Source organism: Erythrolamprus reginae, chromosome 1 (genome assembly GCF_031021105.1).
Source record: "Erythrolamprus reginae isolate rEryReg1 chromosome 1, rEryReg1.hap1, whole genome shotgun sequence".
NCBI classification, from domain to species: Eukaryota; Metazoa; Chordata; class Lepidosauria; order Squamata; family Dipsadidae; genus Erythrolamprus; species Erythrolamprus reginae.
This window is the reverse complement of record NC_091950.1, coordinates 357,466,991-357,492,913: the sequence shown is the minus strand read 5'-3', so window position 1 is coordinate 357,492,913 and position 25,923 is coordinate 357,466,991. Positions and strand designations below refer to the sequence as shown.

At 37.0% G+C, this 25,923-nt stretch overlaps 1 protein-coding gene across 3 annotated transcripts in view; it reads right to left on the bottom strand.

Moving 5' to 3' along the window:
- Positions 1-25,923, bottom strand: part of CDC42BPA (CDC42 binding protein kinase alpha) — a 164,042-nt gene that overhangs the window by 90,391 nt on the left and 47,728 nt on the right. For all 3 annotated transcript variants that reach the window (XM_070734330.1, XM_070734332.1, XM_070734331.1), the window contains exons 3-6: positions 18,071-18,154; positions 16,302-16,397; positions 15,308-15,456; positions 811-904 (exon numbers count right to left, since the gene is read on the bottom strand). In XM_070734330.1, coding sequence (XP_070590431.1) covers positions 811-904; positions 15,308-15,456; positions 16,302-16,397; positions 18,071-18,154 — 423 coding nt within the window. The remainder of the gene's footprint in view (positions 1-810; positions 905-15,307; positions 15,457-16,301; positions 16,398-18,070; positions 18,155-25,923) is intronic.

Genomic DNA, 25,923 nt, shown 5'->3' with positions numbered 1-25,923 from the left:
TATCAATTATTATATCTGTTTTGTTAGTTCTATAATAAAACATCTAAATTATGCACTCAGAGTTCAAATTCTATAGTGAAATAGATCATTGGCAGAACAAATAAAGATATCATTCAAAACCTATGGTAGATATTATGATATAGAACTGTATAAATACCATCAAAAATGGAAGAGTCATAGGATAATGGGAATTATTAAATATTTATGAATAATAATGATGATGATGATGATGATGATGATAATAATAATAATAATAATAATAATAATAATTTATTAGATTTGTATGCCACCTCTCTCGGCAGACTGATGATGGTAAAGTAAGATATTTGGTGAAGGAACATAAAAAGTGTGCAAAGTCAATGAATCTTATAGTACATCCAGCCAGAATAATTAAAATGGTTTTTTACACTGCTCAAAAAAATAAATGGAATGCTTAAACAACACAATATAACTCCAAGTAAATCAAACTTCTGTGAAATCAAACTGTCCACTTAGGAAGCAACACTGATTGACAATCAATTTCACATGCTGTTGTGCACATTCAACTTTGTACAGAACAAAGTATTCAATGAGAATATTTCATTCATTCATTCATTCACATCTAGCATGTGTTATTTGAGTATTCCCTTTTTTTTTTGAGCAGTATATTATAGCTCCAACACTATTGCTCAAAAATGATAATTTAGTAAACCAACAACTTTACTTTATATCAGATATAATCCCAAAACTGAATTTGTTAATAAGAATAAAATATTAAAGATGTTTGAAGCTACAGTTTAACTGAGTTTATTAAAAAAAAATCTAATTTACCGTTCCATCTTCCATCAACTTCAGACAAGAGCCAAAATCCGCTAATCGAATATGTCCATTCACATCCATCAGGATATTGTCTGGTTTGATATCCCTATGAACAAAATTCTTTTGGTCATTCCATGTTAAATGTCATTTTATCAACTTAAGTCTAATAAAATATTTTGCATTTCAAACATTTTGGGGACAACTTAAATTAAAATGCATATTGTAAAATAATCATGATTTGATGAAATCTGAAATCACATGTATTTCTATCAATTAATGTACATCAATTAAAATCTGTATACATTTACATATTACTGATATAATAGTAATGAATTGCAGTGATTGTACTTTTAAGTAAGGCATGTAAATGCTGCATGAAAAGTAATATTACAAGATATATGCCCTATGTCGATGAGGAGATCATAAATGTCTTCTAAGATTGTATATGCCACATGCGATTTCATAAAGTACTTTCTAAAAATAACTTTATATTCCATTGTAAATTAAATTTTTTTTTATTAAAGTATGGCACACAAATAGATAAACATGAAACTACTAAAGTCATTTTAAATATAATGCTTCAAAATAAGATATGCAAAATAAGATATGAATATGCTATATAAATGCAAGTGCATTCAGGTATAATTGTTGTGCATTTACAACAATGTTGTAAATTTTATTCCTTCAATGATGTTGATTATTTAATGTGTCTTCTCTAGTTCCTTTTTATTATTATTGATGGTGATAAAGTTTTGCCTACATACTGGATTCATAATTTTGGTTGTAAATATAGAGGTGTTATAGCTTCGAACTGCTACTTCACAATATCTTTCCTGATATTTTTATTAGCAGAGGGAGCAACAGCAAATCAGAAATCCAAATCTAGGGATAAGAAAACTTATAAAATAAGTATCAATGTGACAGCATTACGCATTATGACATATGCTACATTAATTTGTTCACTTTCATCCCTTATCAATAATATAAAGTACAGGGAGAGGAAACTCTTCAGCTATTGTTTAATTTTCCATTGATCTCAGAACAGGTAAAGAGAACTAAAGCCTATCATATCTGGGTAATGACACATCTTCTCCAGTGAGGTTGCAGGATAGGCCAGGAATGGGGTTTGTTAACTGTGTCCTTTTGCCTAAAGACTAAGTCATAATTTTTATAGCCTAACTTTGCTTAGTGGCTGGCAACCTCTAGGCAAAATAATGAGTCATTCCATTTCTTACCTATTCTGAACATTCCAGAGTACTAACTTCTTCCAAGAAGTTCTACCAAGCACCCAGGCTAGCTTGAGAGGCCTTTGTGGTGCTCCGGACCACTTTTCTAACTTATTTCGTGTCTCAGTCTGTCTTTTTTTACATTACATTAACAATATAAGCATTTATTCTTGGTCTAACTATAGCCTCAGAAGTAAAAATTAGAGTAAGAAAGACAAGAAAAAAGGAACAGAGATAACCATATTTTATAAATTTTAATTGATAACATAGCCATGGTTTGAATGAATATTTAGCTACCAAAAATATAAGTGAATTTTTTTGCTAATAATTGCTCAATAACCATAAGTCTTCGCCATGGTCTAAAACATTACCGTAAAATCTACATTCAGAGTATAAGACACACCCAAAATATCAGCCTCTTTTCGGGAGGAAAAAGGTCATCTTATACTCTGAATGTAGATTATTTTTCCAGCCCTAACTAGCTGCTATGGATCTTCCCAGCTCTTATCTTGCGTGCTCTTTCATTGTTTCTCTCTGTGAAGAATATTTTCCAAGCCCTAAGTCTTTGCAGGATTTTTTTCCCATTTCTCTAACTTGCCAAATAAGTTTCTTTTCAGCCCTAACCAGGTGCTAACGATGTTCCCAGCTCTTACCAACTTGCAAGCTCTTTCATGGTTACTCTCTGCGAAGAATGTTTTACAAACCCTGTTTTTATAGTTTTTTAAAATTGCTTTACTTGCTCCTAATGTTTCCTTCCAGCCCTAACCAGGTGCTAACAATGTTCCCAGCTCTTACTGACTTGCAAGGTCTTTCATTGTTACCCTCTGTGAAGAATATTTTCCAAGCTCTAAGTCTTTGTAGGGATTTTTCCATTGCTCTATTTGTTCCTAATGTTTCTTTCCAGGTGCTAATGATGTTCCCAGTTCTCACTGGGTTGCAAGCTCTTTCATTGTTACTCTCTCCAAATAAAGATTTTTTAAAGCCCTAACCATGGAATAAAATAATGTACTGAAACTGACCAGACTAAGGACGCTAGCCAGATGAATACCTGATAAGCATATTCTTTTCTCTATTTTCTTCCCCTAAAACTAAAATGCGTCTTATATTCCAGTGCATCTTATACTCCAAAAAATATAGAAAGTACAATCTATTAATTAAGGCATGCAGTTGTTGGTCAATAAATAAGCAGAAAAAGTAATTTTGTCAAAAATGCTACATCCATCTGGGAATACCACCTATCAAATGCATCCTGAAAGGAGAAACTATAGAGGAATACAAAATATGTTCTGCTGCTATGATACAAATTGTTGGTACTAATGATTGGTATAAATTGTTGATATGATACTGATACTGTAACTTCAGCATTGTATATTTATCTTTTCATCTCTTTTACTTCTTACTAAATATAGGATAAATACCTCTGTCACTATTCTATTTTGGCACAACTGGCCAATCTTTTCTGAATTATAACTAAGAAGAACAGTGGGAATGACAGAGACTAACCAGTTCAACTGACTGTTGCCATCTGTAGAGGTGAAGAACCTTACAAATCATACCAGAATGAATTTCTGTTAATTTCTTTTTATGATGATGGGTCAACCATTTATACATGGATTGGATGGGGAATGAAGGACATGAATAAACTGATGAGGTCTAATCCCACACAGTTACATGAGTATAAGTAATACTGAAACCAAGGGAACTTTTGAATAATTATGCGTAGAACTATGCTACATATTCAGAATAAATAGACAGGAGATGGAAATAAACTTTAGCTCAATTATCTGCCGATAGAACATGTTAATTTAAAAATATTTCACAGGTTGTGTCAACGCGAAGTGCCTGTGCCTTCACCTTTTTAGTCATTTTGCTCATTTTCCTCAATGGCAAGAAGGAAATCAGTAGGATACCAAGTAGCCACACAAGTTGAGAGAAAGCAAGGTGAGGGATCAATGGAAAGAAGCTGCACAGGATTAAAAATAAAAACCAGCCCAAAGAGAAAGAGAAAAAGAAAGAAATGGAAACAACCCACTGGGTGGAAGATTTCTCCCAATCTTGTGAGAAGAGTGAACAGATATAAACAGACATAAAAAGCCAAGGTAGCACAGTTAAAATGGATACTTCAGCCGGCTACTTCTGTTTACTGCTTGCTGCTAGCATTTCAGCAGTTCGATTCTCACTGGCCCAAGGCTGACTCAGTCTTCCATCCTTCCAAGGTCGGTAAAATGAGGATGCAGATTGTTGGGGACAATATGCAGACTCTAAAACTGCTTAGAGAGAGCTGAAAAGCACTGTGAAGCAGTATATGTTTAAATGCTATTACTATAAAAAGAAACAGAAGACGGAAGCCACAATGAAAACAAACAGTGTAGTAGTTGGGGAAACTGAGATTTGAAATCTTGTCCCCCCTTCTTTTTTTCAACAGAAAGAGGAGCCTTCTTGTTCATTGCAACTGACAAGTGGACTTCAGTAGGTATGGTAACATGAATGGCCACCATAATTCCAATGATCTTGCAACTGGCTACAGGACATCTGGAGCACAGACGTGGATGGTGCAGAAGATGAACTCAGAAGATGTAGGAAACCCAAAATTTCTAAGACTACAAGTTGTCAATTGGACAAAAGATGTCTAATCACAGTCATAAATAGTCAAGGAAACTAAATATTCAGCAGTAGTTACAGCATTTTTTTAAAAAAATTGAAGAAGGAAACAACACCAGTCTACTGGGGCCACATGTGACCATAGGACATAGTAGTGCAAAGAATGGGTGATGGTGGGAGATATTTATTATTATGAAGACCCAAATCATTATTATGAAGTCCCAGATTGTTGGGGAGAATTATGCTGACTCTGTAAATTTCTTGGAAAGTGCTATGAAGCGGTATATAAGTTTAAGTATCACTTCTTTTAAACAAAGTTATATGGCTGCTCACTCTTCCATAGGTGACTGTGGATGTCTTATAACATTAAAAAACACAGAACATAAAACCAATGTCCTCCCCCACTGCCCGCATGGCAGAAACAACATTGTCAGAAACAACACTTGATCAGCTTCAGTTCCATCCGGAGTCCCTAGCTCACTAACAAAATCACATCTTCTGGATCTTTTGGAAAAATAATAACTGCCTTGGTCCCAATTATGGGTATAAATCTAAAATTACGTCTATACTCCAAATAAATAATACTGGTTGTTGCAGCTGGATGATTAATGAAACATTCTGCAAAATAGACAACAGTCTGTATTAGAGATGTTTAAATAGGGAAGTGAAATAAAAACTTTGAGCAAAACAGATATAAAATGTTAATATGCATTTCTTCTGTTTTGATTGTGCACCATAGCAATTCTGCTAAATGCCTAAAATAGATGTTCACATAGTATGCTATTGTTTCTCTATAGGAATTAGTTTTGGGGCCTAATAAATGCTGTAACCTACAATATATACCAAAGGAATAACTCAACCTCCTACAAAAGAAGCTGTGTAATAGCACATTTTAGACAAGCAAAAACATACTGAAGCAACCATGAACATCAGAAAAAAGCAACTGATCCAGTGTCCCCTCTAATTTTTTTGGGGGGGTGGGCGGAAAAGTATAGTGTCTGAGTGGCAGTCCCTTCGGGACTGGGCGGCACAGAAATAATAAATAAATAAATAAATAAACAAACAAACAAACAAACAAAAAACCCACCCTGTTTTGCCTCAGAGAATTTCAAAATAAAATACTGTACTGTGTGTCTATAACAGTGAGATCATAATAGGGCAACTCTATCAATATCAAAATGCCACTTAAATAGCTGAGCTAGTTTCAAACTAGATTTTGATTTTCTTTCTCTCTTCCTTACTCCCATTCTTTTTCTTTCTCTTTTCCTTCCTCTCTTTCTTCTATCTGTTTCTCTCTCTTCCTCTCTTCCTCTCTCTCTCCTTCCCTCTCACTCTTTCCCTCTCGGCTTCTGGGCAGGTTTGGAAAACTGAGTTGATGATGATTTTTAAGTGAGCGATTGCTCACTGCTCAGCTTAGAGGGAACTATGAACTGATCATCTATACTACTTTTTTTTTTTTAAAGCACTCAAACCAAAGAGCACAACCAACACAGGCTGTAAAAAAGGTAAAGGTACAAATATATAAAAACATTTCAGAAAGCATCTACAGAGTATTACAATCACATGGTATCAGTATAGCACAAAAACCAATTAAAGCTCTCCAAAACATTTTACATAAACTAAAAGATCCAGACCTGGACAAAAAAACTGGAGTCATCTATAAAATACAGTGTAAGGACTGGAAACCCTCCCACCTCACAAAAAAACCAACCTCCTCACCAGCAATAAACACTTGAGCAGAGATTAACACCAAGATTAACATCAGACTACCAATCAAGAAGTAAATAATACCCCAATGAAGGAAATGTTAAACAAGCTAACAATAACACCCAGCAACACTGATAGGGCAGTAATGGTGAACCTATGGAACGGGTGCCACAGGTGGCACTTGGAACCATATCTGCTGGCACACGAGCCATTGCCCTAGCTCAGCTCCAACATGCATGTATGTGCCGACCAGCTGGTTTTTGGCTCGCACAGAGGTTCTGAGAGGGCGTTTTTGGCTTCCAGAGAGCTTTCGGGGGGGATGGGGGAAGCTGTCTTTGCCCTCCCAGGCAATGAATTATGGGTATGGGCACTTGCACATGTGCGATAGCACGCGCCCATGCTCTTTCAGAACCCAAGGAAAAAAAGGTTCGCTATCACTGTGTTAGACTATAAATTGAAAGCAAACCCCATTCCCGACTAGTACTGTTGATGCTACCTAGTTTAGAGAGTGCCAAGGAACCTTTATTTCATCCTGAGTTATGAATGTTTTTTCTATCAGTACTATAATATATCAAAAGTTATTCACACAATTATATACATATATATATATATATAATGCCTTGGAAATGGCTCTGGGTTGGGCCGAGAGGCAAAAAAAGGAGCTGTGATGTTCCTTCAATACACCAGGGTGATTCGACACAAAAACATGTAACCCTTCCCTGGTGGAGAGTTGAAAGGATTGGATACTGTAGCCTAGAGGTTAATTCTCTGCCTTAAAAGGCAAAGGTTGCAGGTTCAAGTCCCAGTGAGGGTATGGCTAGCTGATGAGGCCAAAATAAGGCCGAAATAGATCTAACCTAGTCTCCCTTAATTTTCAAATTCAGCAAAAAAACATGTGGCATATATATATGTCACATGGTTTTTTTGCTGAATTTGAAAATATATGTACACTTTTATTTGCATATTCCCTGGTTTGGTGCTGCAACCCAACAGGACCAACACAGGATCAACAGGACCAACACAGACTTCAGAGGATAATCAAAACTGCAGAAAAAACAATTGCTGCCAACCTGCCTTCCACTGAGGACCTGTATACTGCATGAGTCAAAAAGAGGGCGGGGAAAATATTTACTGACCCCTTGCATTCTGGACATAAACTGTTTCAACTCCTACCCTCAAAATGTCGCTACAGAGCACAGCACACCATGACAACTAGACACAAGAACAGTTTTTTCCCGAACGTCATCACTCTACTAAACAAATAATTCCTTCAACTCTGTCAGACTTTTTACTAAATCTGCACTTCTATTTCTACTAGTTTTTCTCATAATTCCTTTCCTCCCACTTAGGACTGTATGACTGTAACTTGTTCCTTGTATCCTAAGATTTTTATTAATATTATTTCTTCATTGCTTATTTGACCCCTATGATAATCATTAAGTATTGTACCACATGATTCTTGACAAATGTATCTTTTTCTTTTATGTACGCTGAGAGCATATGCACCAAGACAAATTCCTTGTGTGTCCAATCACATTTGGCCAATAAAATTCTATTCTATTCTATTCTATTCTACTCTACTCTACTCAACTAAAGATTTTACTATTCTAAGTCTTCTGTGCTGTGGTGTTCATCTTGTGGAACATTCTCCCCCACCCCAAGTGAAATGAGCCGGGGTAGTGCAGTAGTTAGAGTGCAGCACTGCAGGCTATTTCAGCTAATTGCTAGCTGTATTTCAGCAGTTCAAATCTAACCACCGGCTCAAGGTTGATTCAGCCTTCCATCCTTCCAAGGTGAGTAAAATGAGGACCCAGATTATTGGGGCAATATGCTGATTCTGTAAACTGCTTAGAGAGGGCTGTATGAAGCGGCATGTAAGTCTAAATGCTATTACTAAATGCTAAATCAAAATAATTTCTTCATAATAATGTGATCATGATTTTCTTGAAAGAAACCAGATCTACCCAACACACAAATAAATATAAATATTATTTCTGGAACCCAGACTGTTAGCGTATTTCTCTTCTTTTTACAATAATATGAAAAGGACAATGATCAAGTAAACAAGAAAGTTCTTTAAGGAGTTGACTTGTTTTTACTTTTAATTCACCCTCACAATATCCCAGCAAAGGGGAAATTTAATTTATGTACATCAGCCCCTTTGAAAGAGATATGTGGCTTTGGAGTGGAATGGTTGTTACTGCAAGAATTTATAATTTATTTTCTCCACTTCCTAGATAGTCTGTTTGGAAATATTTCAGATGCGGCTGTCCATTTAGTAATTACTTATATTAATTTACTATACCTTTACTATCAAATGATTCTTAGTTTTTTCTTATTCATTAATAATTGCCAGATTAACAACATACACAAAAAGTAATTATAATTTGACTAATTTGTAATCAATAACCACATTTTTCCATTGCATCACTGCATTTTGTCTAGTTATAATACTAATATTAATTACAGTTTCCCCCCATGGATTTTAGCCTTATAATAATTCTATATTTAGATATTTTTTATAATTATTTTCTAAATTATCATTTAATTTTATTATTCAAATTGTATAATGCCTTGCTATATTAATTTTGTGCCCAAAATGCTTATATTTAAAATTTTATATGTATTGCTATATAATTGTATACTTTGCTTTATTCAAGTCAATTTCATTTATTTATTTATTTATTTATTTATTTATTTATTTATTTATTTATTTATTTATTTATTTATTTATTTATTTATTTATTTATTTATTTATTTATTTATTTATTTATTTATTTATTTATTTATTTATTTATTTATTTATTTATTTATTTATTTATTTATTTATTTATTTATTTATTTATTAGATTTGTATGCCACCCCTCTCCGAAGACTCGGGGCGGCTAACAACAATAAAGAAAACAATGTAACAAATCTAATATTAAAAAGTAATCTAAAAAAACCCAATTTAAGAGACCAATCATACAAACAAACATACCATGTATAAATTCTATAAGCCTAGGGGGAAGGGGAAAAAATTTCAATTCCCCCATGCCTGACGACAGAGGTGGGTTTTAAGGAGCTTGCGAAAGGCAAGGAAGGTGGGGGCAACTCTGATATCTGGGGGGAGCTGGTTCCAGAGGGTCGGGGCCGCCACAGAGAAGGCTCTTCTCCTGGGACCCGCCAAATGACATTGTTTAGTCGATGGGACCAGGAGAAAGCCAACTCTGTGGGACCTAACCGGTTGCTGGGATTTGTGCGGCAAAAGGCGGTCCCAGAGATATTCTGGTGTGATGCCATGAAGGGCTTTATAGGTCATAACCAACACTTTGAATTGTGACCGGAAATTGATCGGCAACCAAGGCAGACTGCGGAGTGTTGGTGTAACATCGGCATGCCTTGGGAAGCCCATGATTGCTCTCCAGGCTGCATTCTGCACGATCTGAAGTTTCCGAACATAGTCTGCATTTACATTTGCTGCGTTAATATGCCAAATATGTTAAATTTCAGCTTTTTGTTTATACCTTGACACTATGCTTTCTAAATGTAGATATTATTGCAACTAGGAATTGAGATATAGAATAATTAGTTTTTTGTTAATTCATGTTATTGTTTCAGAGTTATTTAGTTATTGTTTTATTTCGTTTGTTGGCACTGGACAGAGTGGGACACTGGATAAAATGCCTCAGGGGCCTGGAGATAAATTCTAGCATGAGGCTGAATATGATTGTTCTAAGGGCCCAGTGATCATTGGAGGAGACCTTCCATTGGGCGGCCAAATGTTGTAATCTGCTGCTGATGGGCACTTCTACCCTGGAGTCACTTGGGCCTATGAAAGGCCCGAGATCCAGAAGGGGGCGCATCAACTGATTAAATTGCCTGTCACTGTCTCTAGTGGTGGATATGTCCTGTGGCCTGTCTGCTCTCTGAAAGTACAAACTTTGGAACTGCAAGGCACGTGTCAGGCTGAAAGGGCTGCCGACAGAAATAGGGACCCAGATGGTGATCTGCCTGCCAGTGTGTCTGGGGCAGCACCTTTCTTTTGCTCCTGTCCTCGACCAGGATCATTTCAAGGAGTTCGCTGAATAGATTCCCTCCCTTGAAGGGAGCAGCTGCCAGGTGCCATTTGGAGCGCATATGGAAGTATAGTCTGGAAGTATAGCTGATAGGGAGGTGTATAAAATGAGACAGAAGGAGGCGAAACAGATAATATATGCTGCTAAAGCCTCAAAAGAGGAAGAAATTGCCAAATCTCTAAAGAAGGGGGATAAAACCTTCTTCAGATATATTAGTGATAAGAAGAAGAAAAACTGCGGCATCACGAAGCTTAGTACCGGGAATAATACATGCATTAATGGGAATAAGGAGATCGCTGACCATTTCAATAGCTACTTCTGTTCAGTTTTCTCAAAAGACACCTTACAAAATAAAACTATAGAGGGATATAGCATTGCTTCCAGCTGTACGGATTCAGCTCCAGTGATCTTAGAAGCCGATGTCTTAGAAGAACTTGAACGATTAAAGATAAATAAGGCAATGGGTCCAGATGGCATCCACCCCAGAGTTCTTAAAGAACTCAGATCTGCCATTGCTACCCCCCTGACTGATTTGTTTAACCAATCCTTGTTAACAGGAGATGTTCCTGAGGATTGGAGAATGGCCAGTGTTGTGCCTATCCACAAGAAGGGCAGTAGAGAAGAAGCTGGTAACTACAGGCCAGTTAGCTTGACATCAGTTGTAGTTAAAATGATGGAGACTCTACTCAAAAAGAGGATAAATCAGCACCTAAAAAACAATAACTTATTGGACCCAAATCAGCATGGCTTTACTGAAGGCAAATCATGTCAGACTAATCTCATTGATTTCTTTGACTATGTCACAAAGGTGTTGGATGAAGGTGGTGCCGTGGATATTGCCTACCTGGACTTCAGCAAAGCCTTTGATACGGTTCCACATAAAGAGCTGATAGATAAATTAGTGAAGATTGGACTTAATCCCTGGATAGTTCAATGGATTTGCAGCTGGCTGAAGCGTAGACATCAGAGAGTTATTGTTAATGGCGAGTATTCTGAGAGAGTCAGGTTACAAGCGGTGTGCCACAAGGGTCTGTTCTGGGTCCTATTCTTTTTAATATGTTTGTGAGTGACATAGGGGAAGGTTTGGTAGGGAAGGTTTGCCTATTTGCCGATGACTCTAAAGTGTGCAATAGGGTTGATATTCCTGGAGGTGTCTGTAATATGGTAAATGATTTAGCTTTACTAGATAAATGGTCAAAGCAATGGAAACTGCAGTTTAATGTTTCCAAATGTAAAATAATGCACTTGGGGAAAAGGAATCCTCAATCTGAGTATTGTATTGGCAGTTCTGTGTTAGCAAATACTTCAAAAGAAAAGGATTTAGGGGTAGTGATTTCTGACAGTCTCAAAATGGGTGAACAGTGCAGTCAGGCAGTAGGGAAAGCAAGTAGGATCCTTGGCTGCATAGCTAGAGGTATAACAAGCAGGAAGAGGGAGATTATGATCCCGCTATATAGAATGCTGGTGAGACCACATTTGGAATACTGTGTTCAGTTCTGGACACCTCACCTACAAAAAGATATTGACAAAATTGAACGGGTCCAAAGACGGGCTACAAGAATGGTGGAAGGTCTTAAGCATAAAACGTATCAGGAAAGACTTCATGAACTCAATCTGTATAGTCTGGAGGACAGAAGGAAAAGGGGGGACATGATCGAAACATTTAAATATATTAAAGGGATAAATAAGGCCCAGGAGGGAAGTGTTTTTAATAGGAAAGTGAACACAAGAACAAGGGGACACAATCTGAAGTTAGTTGGGGGAAAGATCAAAAGCAACGTGAGAAAATATTATTTTACTGAAAGAGTAGTAGATCCTTGGAACAAACTTCCAGCAGACGTGGTAGATAAATCCACAGTAACTGAATTTAAACATGCCTGGGATAAACATATATCCATCCTAAGATAAAATACAGAAAATAGTATAAGGGCAGACTAGATGGATCATGAGGTCTTTTTCTGCCGTCAGACTTCTATGTTTCTATGTTTCTATGTTTCTTGTCAATAGTAGAGCCACAGGAGGCAGTGAGAAGTAATATTAGATGCCATGGCGCGGGATGTGAACTTAAGTCTTAAACACATTATTATAGGACTTTAGAAAGGTCTTAAAAGCCAATATGATTAATTGCTTTATTATCATTTGGAGTTTTATTGATTATGATTTTAAAACCAGATGCATGCTTTTTTTAAAGTTTTGCTGCACTTTTATTTCCTTAAATTTAATATTATTTTCACTATTATCTTAAATGTGACTTAAAAATGAGTGGTCATAAAATGGAGGCTGAAAATTAGAAAGCTAACTATCTGCCAATTCATTTTATATTATGTCCAACATGAACTTGATTTATATTAGAGGTCAACAGAAACCACACTGGAAGCTGGCAGAACACTATAGCTGCAGTTTAGTTAATAATTCTACAAATGTTTTGTTTTTCATAAGTGGGCAGCTGCCAGGTTGTTTCTCTAGAAAACAGCACAGCTGGCAATATGTTTTTTCATCTCTTTTTACTAGCACAGCTTTATTAAATAAAATAAACTGGAAATAAGTCAAACATCTCAGAAAAGGGGGGGGGATGTAGATTTAAATCTTTGAAGGGAGAAAAACCCTGATGATTTGTATTAAATGAAATCCAAGTGATAAAAACTGTCATTTTGGATATAAAGAGATTTGTGAAACAGGGAAATACAATGTATTGGCAAAGTTGCAATAAAATTAGAAAAGCACGGGATGCCTTATGAAAATATTATAAGCAAAATAAGAAGCATGAATGCAAAGACCTAATAGAACTACGGTAGTTGCTATTCTAATTGTAGAATGCTTAACTATCAGAATATGGAAAATAGTAGACTGGCATGTAGCTTGTAGCAGTGAAATGACTGCTTAAAAAGGAAAACTCCTGTGGTAACCTCAATATACAGACACGTTGGAAGGCAGTTTTCTCCCCTTGCATTAACTCTCTTTTCAGTTTCATTCTCCTCCATGCAAAATAATACCATATTTTTCGGACTATAAGGTGCACTGGTGTATGAGAGGCACCAAGATTTCAAAGAGGTAAGAAAAAGAACTGTTTGTCCTCTCTGACCCCCAGGAGCACTCTGCAGACCTCCACATGTCCAGTTTTTCACAAAAAATGGGGCTATTTTTCACCTGTTTTTGTGAAAAACAAGGTGCACAGAGGGTTTGAGAGACCTGCAGAGTGCTTCTGGGGGCTGGGGAAAGGTAAAAACACCCCTGTTTTTAGGAAAACCGGCCCTTTTCTCCCCATTTTTTTGCAAAAACTGGGGCATGTTTTCCTTTCCCCAGGCCCCAGAAGCAATGTGCAGGCCTCCCAAACCTTCTGCACACCCAGTTTTTGTGGCAAAATTGGCCAATTTGGACAGAAATGGGATGTGGTGGTAGGACTTCGGGAGGCCAAAAATGGTGGTATTCGGTATGTAAGATGCACCAATATTTCCACCCTCTTTTGGGGAAGGTGCATCTTATACTCCAAAAAAAAAAGATAATTATTTCTTCATATGTATGGATGCGCTTGTTTATATTGTTTTTACAGTAGCTTCTTGCCAGGTTTTAAAAATCCTGGCTCTAAAATCACTAAAGTCACTATCTTCACATCACTCTGCTGAAGAAATGAATAAAAATATCTGTCATTCAGTATAATTTTTTTATTTCTCTCAATAAAAATATCTACCAATAAAGGAACAGAGAAACAAAAGAAGAGGGAGTCAAACTATTTTCTAAAGCACCTGAGGGTAGAACAAGAAGTAATGAATGGAAACTAATCAAGGAGAGAAGCAATTTAGAACTAAGGAGAAATTTCCCGACAGTTAGAACAATTAATCAGTGGAACAACTTTCTTCCAGAGGTTGTACATACTCCAACACTGAAAGTTTTTAACTACAGATTAGATAACCATTGTCTGAAGTAGTGTAGGTTTTCCTGCCTAAGCAAGGGTTGGACTAACAGACCTCCAAGCTGGTCCTTTCCAACTCTGTTATTCTATTCTTATTCTGTTCTATTCTAAAATGTTTACAGTTAGACAGTCAAGGAATATGCCCACACCAGCACTTGGTAGGCCTTGGAAAAAGTATTTAGATGCTACAATGTACAAACAAACAAACAAACAAACAAACAAACAAACAAACAAACAAACAAACAAACTGTTTTATCCATTCCACAAATGTTTCCAAAACAATTAATTAAAAATTCTGGAAGTCAGTATAAAAAGTAGGGCAAGTTGTACATTTTGTACATAAATAGACTTCTAATATATCTTGAATCTTTCAGGTTATCAATTTCTTCCTTCTGGTCTATAATCAACATGATAAATTAGATTATCATAATCACTCTCTTGAAAATAAGAAAAAAATATTCTCCTAAATTTAGTTGCAGAAATTCATACGAGAGCTTCATTTTTGGCTCTTTATAGTACATATCCAAATTAATTATTATATTAGGACTCCCCACTACCCCAAAATTTAAAAAGTATATGGTAAAAAGACATATATATTGTGCCAAGCAATACAAATACACTAGAATATTATTAGAATGTTTGGGACTATTTATAATTGCATATTTATCTCACAAAACTACCAATCCACTTGTTTGAAACATATATGCAAACTAATGTATTCATTCTAGAGTAATGAAGCTAATGAAATCCAAGTGAAAATCTTGTATATACTGTATGGCTTTAGCTATAAATGACTTGAAAAGTGACTCTACAAAGGCTCATACTATTAAAAATCTTCAGCAAAATTGTTCATCAATTTCTGTCAAAAGCACTATATACTGTATTAGTAGATAATACCATGCTCATTAAACTAATCTTTAAAGATTTAGTTCTTTATAAAAACCACTTTAATTAAAACAGCAGAGACTAATTCACAATGGAAAGTATGATCTATTGATAATAATTACCTGTGGACATAATGCAGCTGATGTACAGAATCAATTGCTACCACCATTTCTGCTAAATAAAACCGAGCCATTTCTTCAGGTAACCGATCCTCAAACTTACTGAGCAAGGTAAGCAGATCTCCACCAACATAATAATCCATAACAAGGTACTAGGAATATAGAAAACAATTTTGATAGAGATACAAATATGCAGTAAATATAACAAACCGGATAAGAACAAGAGCTGTTTTTTCAATGATTAGGGCAGGGTAAATCTTCTGGAAATAGGTTGCTTGTATATCCTCCATTATATAACACGTCTTTCAAAACCTTTGCTCAGCCCTAATATTTTTTCTTTTCTAGAAAAAGACTAGAAAAGACTAGAAAAGACTAGAAAATGCTGGAGCAAAGTACTACGGGAGTGCCTTCCTATTAACAAAAAATATTATATTGCTGATACTTCCCCTATATATATCCTGCTACCAAATACAAAAATAAAACACAGCAATAGCTAATCACTTGAGTGAATCATAAATGTCATGCTTAAGTTTGCTTAATTTACATATAGTCAATTTATTAAAAAACCAACTCCTCTCCGTTCTTGTGATCATATATTACTAAGATTTGATATATTTTGCCTGCAGTATTTTTTTAAAAAAAGAATACATTCGTACATAATATTCAAACATAACCTTTAAAAAATAATTGGGGGGAGGGGTCACACTATTGTACCACTTCAGAAGTGGCTAACGTCATGTACCATGAGAAGCTGGCCACTTGTGGCTTTTAAATCCTGCTGGAAGTAATGTCATGTGCTTTGATGTGCTTTCTCCATCGTGAAATTGGGTGCAGATAATACACAAGATACACCTCTTTGTCTATTCATAGGAACAATTAACAACTGCTTGTATGGTGGCAGGAAAACATATTTGTCACTTAACTATTTTAGTTATCAGAAAACAGGTAAATTAAAATTAGACATTATGTTCAAAGATTACTTTTAAGTAATACTCACTAAATAATTTTCATCCTGGAAGGCGTAATGCAATGCTGTAATCCACTGATTATCCCCATTCACCAAAACATCCCTCTCTTCTCGAAAACAAGCTGTCTAAAGGATAGATAAATGTAATTATTATAAGCAAAATATAGAGTCATTTAGAGTTCTTTTCATTTAAACAATAAGACTGAAGATTTCAGAATTAGGATTGCTATATAAACAATTAATTTTTCGTTACAACTATAATAATCCAAAGCAAGGATAAAATGTGGCTAAAATAAATAAAATTACTTTTAAAATCATGAAAGTGTAATATTAGTTCTTGGAAAGACACAGCTGCATATTGAAAACCAGAATGGCAAGAACATGAAACACAGCTACTGTGCATAGTTTCAGTCAAAAGTATAAGCAAATAATTATTTACTATTGTCTCAAGTCAAGGTAATAAGATAAAAAATACCCCATCCTGGGTTGCCACATAGTACATTCTAGTAAATTCATAGTGTTGTTTTTCCTATCTCTTAATTACTATCTTTGATATAGGAGACTACATATTCTGAATTTACCAACAATTGGATTAATTGAATGATCCGTATTGTACTGTTATAATGGAATTAATATTAGTGACAATCAGAGCTCACAATTAAGAATCCCAGCAGAACTAAAAAGAAATGAGAAAAAATGTAAAAAAAACCTTGAAAAACAAATGTAACAAGTTTTTTCCTAATTAAAAGTATTTCTACCTAAATCAATTTAGGTAGGAATACTTTATTGGTGTATCAAACATCTTTAATTATTTAATGTGATCTTGATTTAAACCACTACAAGGGGCAAAGTTCAGTAAGTAGGTGATGGCTGTCTTCCCAAACAGATTTGGCAGCATCAAAAAAGTAGGCAGCAATGCAGTAAGCATTTACCATATTTTTCAGAGTATAAGACGCACCTTCCCCCCCTGCCCTAAAAGAGGGTGGAAATGTCGGTGTATTTTATACACCGAATACAGCCATTTTTGATGTCCTGAAGCTCTGCCTTCGTGTCTCATTTTTGCACAAAATGGGCCCGTTTTTTGCAAAGATTGAGTGGACAGAGGGTCTGGAAAGGCTGCAGACAGCTATTGGAGACTGGGGGAAGGCAAAAATGCCCCCATTTTAATAAACCATTTGATTCAGAATAATTTTTCATTGTTTTCTACCTCTAAAATCTAGGTGTGTCTTATACTTCGGTGCATTTTATACTCCGTAAAATATGGTAATTTCTTGTCAAAAAGATGACTTTTTCAATCAGCTATTGGACACTGTGCAGATGATTCTAATCCAACAGCATGAACCAAACGGACAAAAATGGATGCCCAAATTTGGTATATGCAAACCTTTATGAAAAGTAGTTCTGAAAACAGAAGGGATTTATTGGAAATTTAATCTGCACATTGTCCTGTGATCAAACAACTATTTGAATGTTTCCAAGATGAATAATCACATGTTTTGGATTCTAAATCCATATAAAAAGCCCCATAGCAAAAAGAAAAAAAAGAAAGAAAACCAAAACAGGGCAGAAGAATAATAAACCTGTTTTACAAGGTGATTAATATAGACAATTCAACAGAAACAAATTATGAAAATGAAAACTATGACAGCAACGTATTGTAATGTTTCATATTCTTTCCAGATACAGTATATTGCATTTAGAAATAATCTGTTTTTTTTCTTTCAAGCTTGTTAAATTCTAATTAAAAGAGAAAAAAAATCACAAACTTAATAGCCTGTTGACCATTCTCTGAGTCTTACCTCCGCTCTTTTCAGCATTTCCCATTTATTTAATATTTTCATGGCAAATACTTTATCTGCATTTTTTAATTTCACAACAGCAACCTGCAAAAATTAAATTATTTTTTTTAAAAGTGGGCATAAAATATTAATTTCTCAGAATGCCACTGCTGATGCATTTATAATCCCACAATTTATTTTAGTTGTAAATAAATACAGGTAGTCCTCACTTAATGACTTGTTGCTTAGCAACCATTTGAAGTTATGATGGACCTCCCCAGAGCTACTTACAACCCATTTTTGAAATTCTGATGGTCATACATCCTTATCTCAATCAGATTATCACATCTGGGTATTTGACAACCATTTCGCATTTACAGCTGCGTGCAGCATACTGCAATCAAATGACCATGATTTTTGGTGGCTTTTGCCAGTTTTCAGTGTTTACTTCTGATTTTTTGGCAGAAAAGCCCTTTAGGGACCAGTGTAACCACCTCTGTGCTAGCTTAACCACCACAGTCTTCCCTTAATAACCACTGCCAAAAAGGTCATAACATTGAATCCAATCACATGATGATCTATTTAATGTCGGTTATGACTTACGAGTACAATTCCGACTCAATTTACAGCCATACCTTAAGGACTACCTGTATATCAGCATGATGCAATACTTGTGTTTCACCAAAGCAGCCCGAATATATTACAATTTTTAACATATTTTTTATATAGTGGAGCATAACATGTTGTGAACCCTCCTGATCTTTCTTCACAATATGGCTGAAAAATATGGCATTTGTTCCCCACAATAAATCCTAAAATTAGATAAAAAGAACTCAATTAAGCAAATGCCTCTATTATTGGCATGCTATAAGTGTCCCTCAGCATTGTTAACCAGCCGCAAATGCCCAGTTCTCTATGCCAAGGCCCTCCAACTAGCCTTCTAAAACAGCTGCCAGCAAACTCTACAAAGGGGGGGGGGAATCCATTGGAAGAGAAATGCCAACAGCAAAGAAAATACACTACACAGAGTGGCCACAGAAACAGTAAGCGCAGTTGGCACCAGGCCCAAAGGCATGGCAAACATGGTTAGCACAGCCATGGTAACAAGCATGTCCCATCATCTGGCCCATTACTTCAGCCTCCAAGACAGCCTGAGCAGGTTCAAAACTAGGCCCAAGCCAAACCAAGTCCGACCTTAATCCAGGTGTAATTGCCAATTGAAACTTGTTGTACAATTTAAGAGGACAATCCTTCTGTGGCTCCTGCTGTCTCCATTATACATAAACCTTGTGAAAAGGCTCTTAATTCCTTTGCCCCTCTGGATTTCTGTGCACAAAATTATATGTGTGGAAGCAAAAGACAAATGGTGACACTGGTATGGAGGGAGATTTTTAGTGAAAGTATTGTCACAGGCATAGTTGTCCTTTCAAAAAATATAATGTAAAGTCTTAAAATAAGTAACCGAGGGGGGGACGGGACATGGGGAACTTTTATTCTAAATACAGCATTGATCATTTTTCTTACTTTAGTAAAACTCAATTCTGAGGATGACAAAGCCAATTATTCTAAAGAAATATTTAATATATTAGCTTCTGGCCCAAGTTTGAGCTCAAATAACAAATTCATATTTTGATGATAAATTGTCTTTCAATGTTTTATGATATGTCAAAGGCACATACATACATGTCAAAGACACATACAAAAGAGAACATAATACCCACACACAGAGATGTGACTGTGAAAGTGATCTTATTTTATTTTTATTTAATATGAAAAAAAGAGAAAAAGGAAAAATGGTAGGAAGCCTGAAAAGTACACATTTCTCTTAAGCAAAACAGATGTTACATAATGTTTTATTATAATGTACTCACAAAATTAATTAATATTTAATGGAAGGTTTCTTAATAATGGGATATTAAAGTATAGTTATAACTAATATATTTAGTGATTTAAAAGATTTACATTTTGTTCTATGAAAGCAGTCATGTCATTTATGTTTCTACAAAGGTGCACACACAAAACAACAAGTTTAAACTTTTAAAAAAAACCTTAAAATTAGAAAAGACAATCTCGAACAAGCTTTAAAAAAGGAGGGGGGAGAGTCTAGTTAGGCAGAGCTATACATAGGGGTCTTTATGTCCTATGAATTTTGTGTCTGACCATTTTGCTACACTTTAATCAACTTTCTGATGAGATTTCCAAACACAAGAATAACAGTATCATTTCTTAGCCATTTCCTTTTTCTTATTTACTAAGCTTCAATCTCTAAATAAACATGGTACAATTATTTGAAAACCAACACATGCAAAAATCAACAAGAGACAAGTAATTATAATCAGGATTAGAAAAATAAAGCTGTAAATACAGTGCTTCTACTTTACAATAAATAGAGAAAATACCATCAAAGCCTTCAGCTGCCGAAAGAATTATGGATAATATAAATCAGTTGCTCACATCCTCATGGCTCCCCTCGAAAGGATTAATTAAGACCATGTACTGAGCACAGTTCAAAGATTCTAATTTATAGTCAAATATACATTGTCTGATAAAGCTTGATTGAGCAGTAATTTTACCTTGATTCAATCCTACCAAATAAACTGTTAATTAATTTTCAGGCTTTCTAATGCAGCTCTAGTAATATAACTTATGTAAGCATAATGTAAGTACTTCTTTGTCTTCATCCAAGAGAAGCCAATATTATTTGAAGTAAGAATTTTCTGTCCCTTTTATTTCCTCATAAAAAGATTAGTCAAAAAACTATACAGTAGATTCCAAAATGATTGACATTGATGCCTTATTTTCTTGTACATCTAATTTAGTGCATTCTAACAAATAGTTTATAAAGTTACTATAGTTTTATGATTTTCTAAAATGCACATCTAATATTCTAATATTTCAGGGAGTTTTAAGCACTTTGAGTTGCCAGCTCATATATAACAACTATAACTATTTTTTATTTCACTACAAGCGACTAGGACATTTCAGGATAGGAGCCCGTCTTAGTCCTGTTGTGTGGGAGGAGTTTGAGCTGGTAACACCTGATGAAGTGGACAAGGCCATGGGAGCTGTGAGCTACGCCACCTGTTTGTTGGATTTGTGTCCATCCTGGCTGGTTTCAGACAACAGGGAGGTGACACGGGGCTGGGTCCAGGAGACTGTCAACGCTTTGTGGAGGGAGGGTTCCTTTCCGGCTCCCTACAAGGAGAAAATTGTGCGCCCCCTCCTCAAGAAGCCTTCTCTGGATCCAGCTGTATTTAACAACTATCGTCCTGTCTCCAACCTTCCTTTTATTGGAAAGGTTGTTGAGAAGATGGTGTCGCTCCAGCTCCAACGGTCTTTGGATAAAGTTGATTATCTGGGCCATCAACAGTCAGAATTCAGGCCTGGCTACAGCACTGAAACTGCTTTGGTTGTACTGAAGGATGTTCTCTAGCGCAGAGGTCCCCAACCTTTTTTGCACCAGGGACCGGCTTTCAGCTAGACCAGTTTTCCATGGCCCGGTGGGGGGGGGGAGCTAGCTGTCAGCGGCGCCGTAAAAGGGGCGATCAAGAGAGGAATGGGTGAATGAATGGACGGAGGGTGGGAAGGAAGGAAGGAAAGAGGGAAGGTACAGGAACAGAAGAAGGGTGCAAAGAAGCAAAGAAAGGTGTGAAAGGGGAGAGTAAGAGAGGAAGGAGTGAAAGAAGGGAATGAGGGAGGAAAGAAGGGAGGAAGGAAAAGGAAAGCAAGAAATGGAGGGAGGAAAGGAAGGGAGGAAAGGAAGGAAGGAAGGAAGAAAGAAGGAAAGAGGGAAGGTACAGGAACAGAGGAAGGAAGCAAGGAAACTTATGAAAGGGGAGAGTAAGAGAGGAAGGACTGGAGGGAGGGAGGGAAGAAGGTAGGAAGGAGAAAGAAAAGAAATAGAGGAAGGAAAGGTAAAAGAGAGAAAGAAAAAGAGCAAGAAAGAAAGAAAGAAAGAGAAAGAAAGAAAGAAAGAAAGAAAGAAAGAAAGGCAACTTCAAAGAAAGGCTCACTGAGCATCTCTCACTCTCTCTCTCTTTCTATCCCTCTTTCTTTCTTTCTCTTCCTTTCTCTCTCTCCTCTTCCTTTATCTCCTCTTTCTCTCCCCCCTCTCTCCCCCTTTCCCTCTCTCTTTCTCTCTCCCTCTCTTGCTATCTCTCCCCCCTTTCCCTCTCTTTCTCTCTCTCCCCCCTCTCTCTTTCTCTCTCTCTCCCCCTCTTTCTCTCTCTTCTTCTCACTTTCTCTCTCTTGTTTTCTGTCTCTTTTGCTTTCTCTCTCTCTCACTCTTTCTCTCTTGTTTTGTTTCTCACGCTCTTTCTCTCTCTTGTTGTCTCTCTCTTGCTATCTCTTTCTCTCCCCCCCTTTCTCTCACTCTCTCTTTCTCACTTTCTCTCTATCTTGCTGTCTGTTGCTTTCACTCACTCTCGTTCTCTCTCCGTTCTTCTCAGCGGTGACGCGCGCACGCCCTGCCCGCCTCACATTTGCCGAGAGGACTTTCGCCCCGGGCTCTCAGCAAGGGGGTTTGCATGAGAGGCGGGGCCGGCGGAAGGTGATATTCAATGTCGGGGGCGCACGGGCGGTTTTGCGCGCGCTCCCTATCTCCCTGCTAGCCCACTCGGAATACGTATTCAAAATAAGAAAAGCCTTTGCCGGCGAAGGCTTTTCTTATTTTGAATACAGTATTCCGAGTGGGCTAGCAGGGAGATAGGGAGCGCGCGCAAAACCGCCCGTGCGCCCCCGACATTGAATATCACCTTCCGCCGGCCCCGCCTCTCATGCAGCCCCCTTGCTGAGAGCCCGGGGCGAAAGTCCTCTCGGCAAATGTGAGGCGGGCAGGGCGTGCGTTCCGGGTGCGGGAGGAGCTGCGGTGAAAGGCAGGAGGTGGCAGAGGAGCAGAGGGGGCAAATCGGGCGGGCGGTGGGCAGCGCGGAAAGGCCGAGGGGGCCCTGGCGCCGCGGACCGGCTGAAAACCCCCAACGGCCCGGTCCCGGTCCGCGGACCGGCGGTTGGAGACCCCTGCTCTAGCGGACCCGGGATAGGGGTTTAACCTCTATCCTGGTGCTTCTTGACCTCTCAGTGGTTTTCGATATCATCGACCATGGTATCCTTCTGTGCTGGCTGGAGGGGTTGGGAGTTGGAGGGACCGTTTTGTGGTGGTTCACCTCCTACCTCTCTGGTTGGTCGCAGTAGGTGTTAGCAGGGGGTTAGAGATCAACTTGGGGGGGACTTTTCACCCCCTTAGAAAGGGTCCGCAACTTGGGTGTCCTCCATGATCTGACAGCTGACTTTGGGCCATCATCTTTTGACTGTGGCGAGGGGTGCGTTTGCCCAGGTCTGCCTGGTGCACCAGTTGTGGCCCTATTTGAACAGGGAGTCTCCACTCACAGTCACCCATGCCCTTATCACCTTGAGGTTCGACTACTGCAATGCTCTCTACATGGGACTACCTTTGAAGAGTGTTCAGAAACTGCAAATCATGCAAATGCAGCCCTGCGAGCAGTCATGGACTTTCTAAGGCATGCCCATATTTCTCTAGCACTCTGTGGACTGCATTGGCTGCTGATTGGTTTCTGGACACAATTCAAAGTGTTGATTATGACCTATAAAGCCCTACATGGCATTGAACCAGATTACCTGTGGGACCACCTTCTGCCACATGAGTCCCAGCGACTGGTTAAGTCCCACAAAGGTGGCCTTCTCCAGGTCCTATCAACTAGACAATGTTGTTTGGCAGGACCTAGGGGAAGCGCCTTCTCCATGGGGGCCCTGGCCCTCTGGAATCAGCTTCCTGTTGTGGCGGGGCACAGCAGCTATAAAGCTGCTTTTTTGGGGGGGGGGTTAAAGTTTCCTTCTTGTTTAAAATTAAGAGTGGCCGAATTCAAAAGAATAAACTTGAATCCAGAAATCCGAATGTCCAGGAATGGTTTTGCTAGAGTGAATCTGCAATGCGACTTCAGATCTGACTTGAGTCGGAAACTGGGGCATGCACAGAGAAGCAATGAGGAGTGGCTGAAAAAACTAGACTCGGTAACTAAGGAAGATCAGACTGTAGCAACCTATTCCTGGACTATCCTGCAACTACACTGGAGAACAATTAATATATAATGCATATTAACACAAAAAATTTCATAATGAGTTAGTTCAAATTTTGTTTTCTCTCAATTGGAAACTGTATCTACATAACTATTAAAAACACACACACACACACACACACACACACACAAAGAGGAGATAGCTGAAAAAGCAAATAGAATAGAAATGTAAAGTGATAACTACAAACTTTCCCTGGCCTCTCAAAAAAGTCTGCCACTGTGATTTATTAAAACTGAATATTTAATGTTTTTAGAAGTGTGTTTTCCTCCATGAATAGCCTGCTAAAAATCTGTGGTATGTGCTGATATAAACATTTTGGTTTTAGTTTGAAGGAAAGGGAAAAGGCAAATTCTTCTTCCATATTTCCCACAAATAGTTATTGCCATCTGGCTTGCTGTCAAATGATTTCTCCTTCTTTACTAAGTTAGGTCTCTTGCGTATTTATAAATCAACATACTTGCCTTTCCTTCTTCAAATATTTTAATGGATGAAGATATCTGAGGGGGAAAGAAATCTAACAGATTCCTATAGCTTCTTGTTTAGGATTTTTTTTTAAAAAAAATGTAGGACATAACCAGAGTACTGTATTAGCCATTTTGCATTCATTTGGCATGAACAGTAGCAGATATGCATTGTCTATCCAGACTAGCACAAACTGTCCTTGCCTTGAACTAAAGTGATGAAAAACTGGACAGCTGCATATACGTAGTCTGCATTCTAAATTAAGAAAAGGTTCCATTCCTGTACAGTAGACTTACTTTCCTTGCAAACTATATCCATATATGCAGAATGAAAGTTACAAGAATAATCTTTAAAAATCAGAATTCATTCCCTCACCATTTATACATTTTTCTTATATCTGCAAAGCAAAGTATATTTGATCTTGGAATGAGCTTGAAAGCAATACCTTAAGGTTTTTCAGTTGAAGTTTGTGCTACTGTTAGATTATAGATTATTTTTAGGGAGGCACATAATTATAGAGGCAGTGTAGCAACATCTTATTCATTTTTTCCTAGTTCCTTAGAATTCTTCAAATGATTTTTTAGAAACAATCTAGCAGTTAACAACAATGTTTTTATTTTAAAAAAATTGTAGGGACAACTATATTATTTATTGGATTTTTGCCAAACGTGAATATATAGTTTCAGAAATCAAGGCTTCTATCAAGAGGAAAATAAACAAAATGCTAATCTTGAAAACAAAGATTTAATGTGGTAAATAAGAATTCAAGTACATGTTCTCAGAAGGAAAGCTAGGTCTAAACAGATGCTATCAGCATATTTTATCAAAGTAAATTGTCTTGGATTATATGCTATCCTTTCCCACACAGCAACAAGCAATAAAAAAAAATAGACTTCTGAGTTACTCTAAAGTGAGAAATTATAATTCCCTCAACACTGTCAGACTTTCTACTAAATCTGCACTTCTATTCTACTAGTTTTTCTCATAATTCCTATCACCCATTTCCTCCCATGTTGACTGTATGACTGTAACTTGTTGCGTATACCCTAAGATTTTTTATTAATATTGCTTCTTCATTGCTTATTTGACCCCTATGACAATCATTAAGTGTTGTACCACATGATTCTTGACAAATGTATATTTTATTTTATGTACGTTGAGAGCATATGCACCAAGACAAATTCCTTGTGTGTCCAATCACACTTGGCCAATAAAAATTCTATTCTATTCTATTCTATAACTGATTACATGTCATTCAGTTAGCTTCAATGGGTGGGTATAAACCTAGGACTCCCTAATCTTAATATAGCAATTCAACT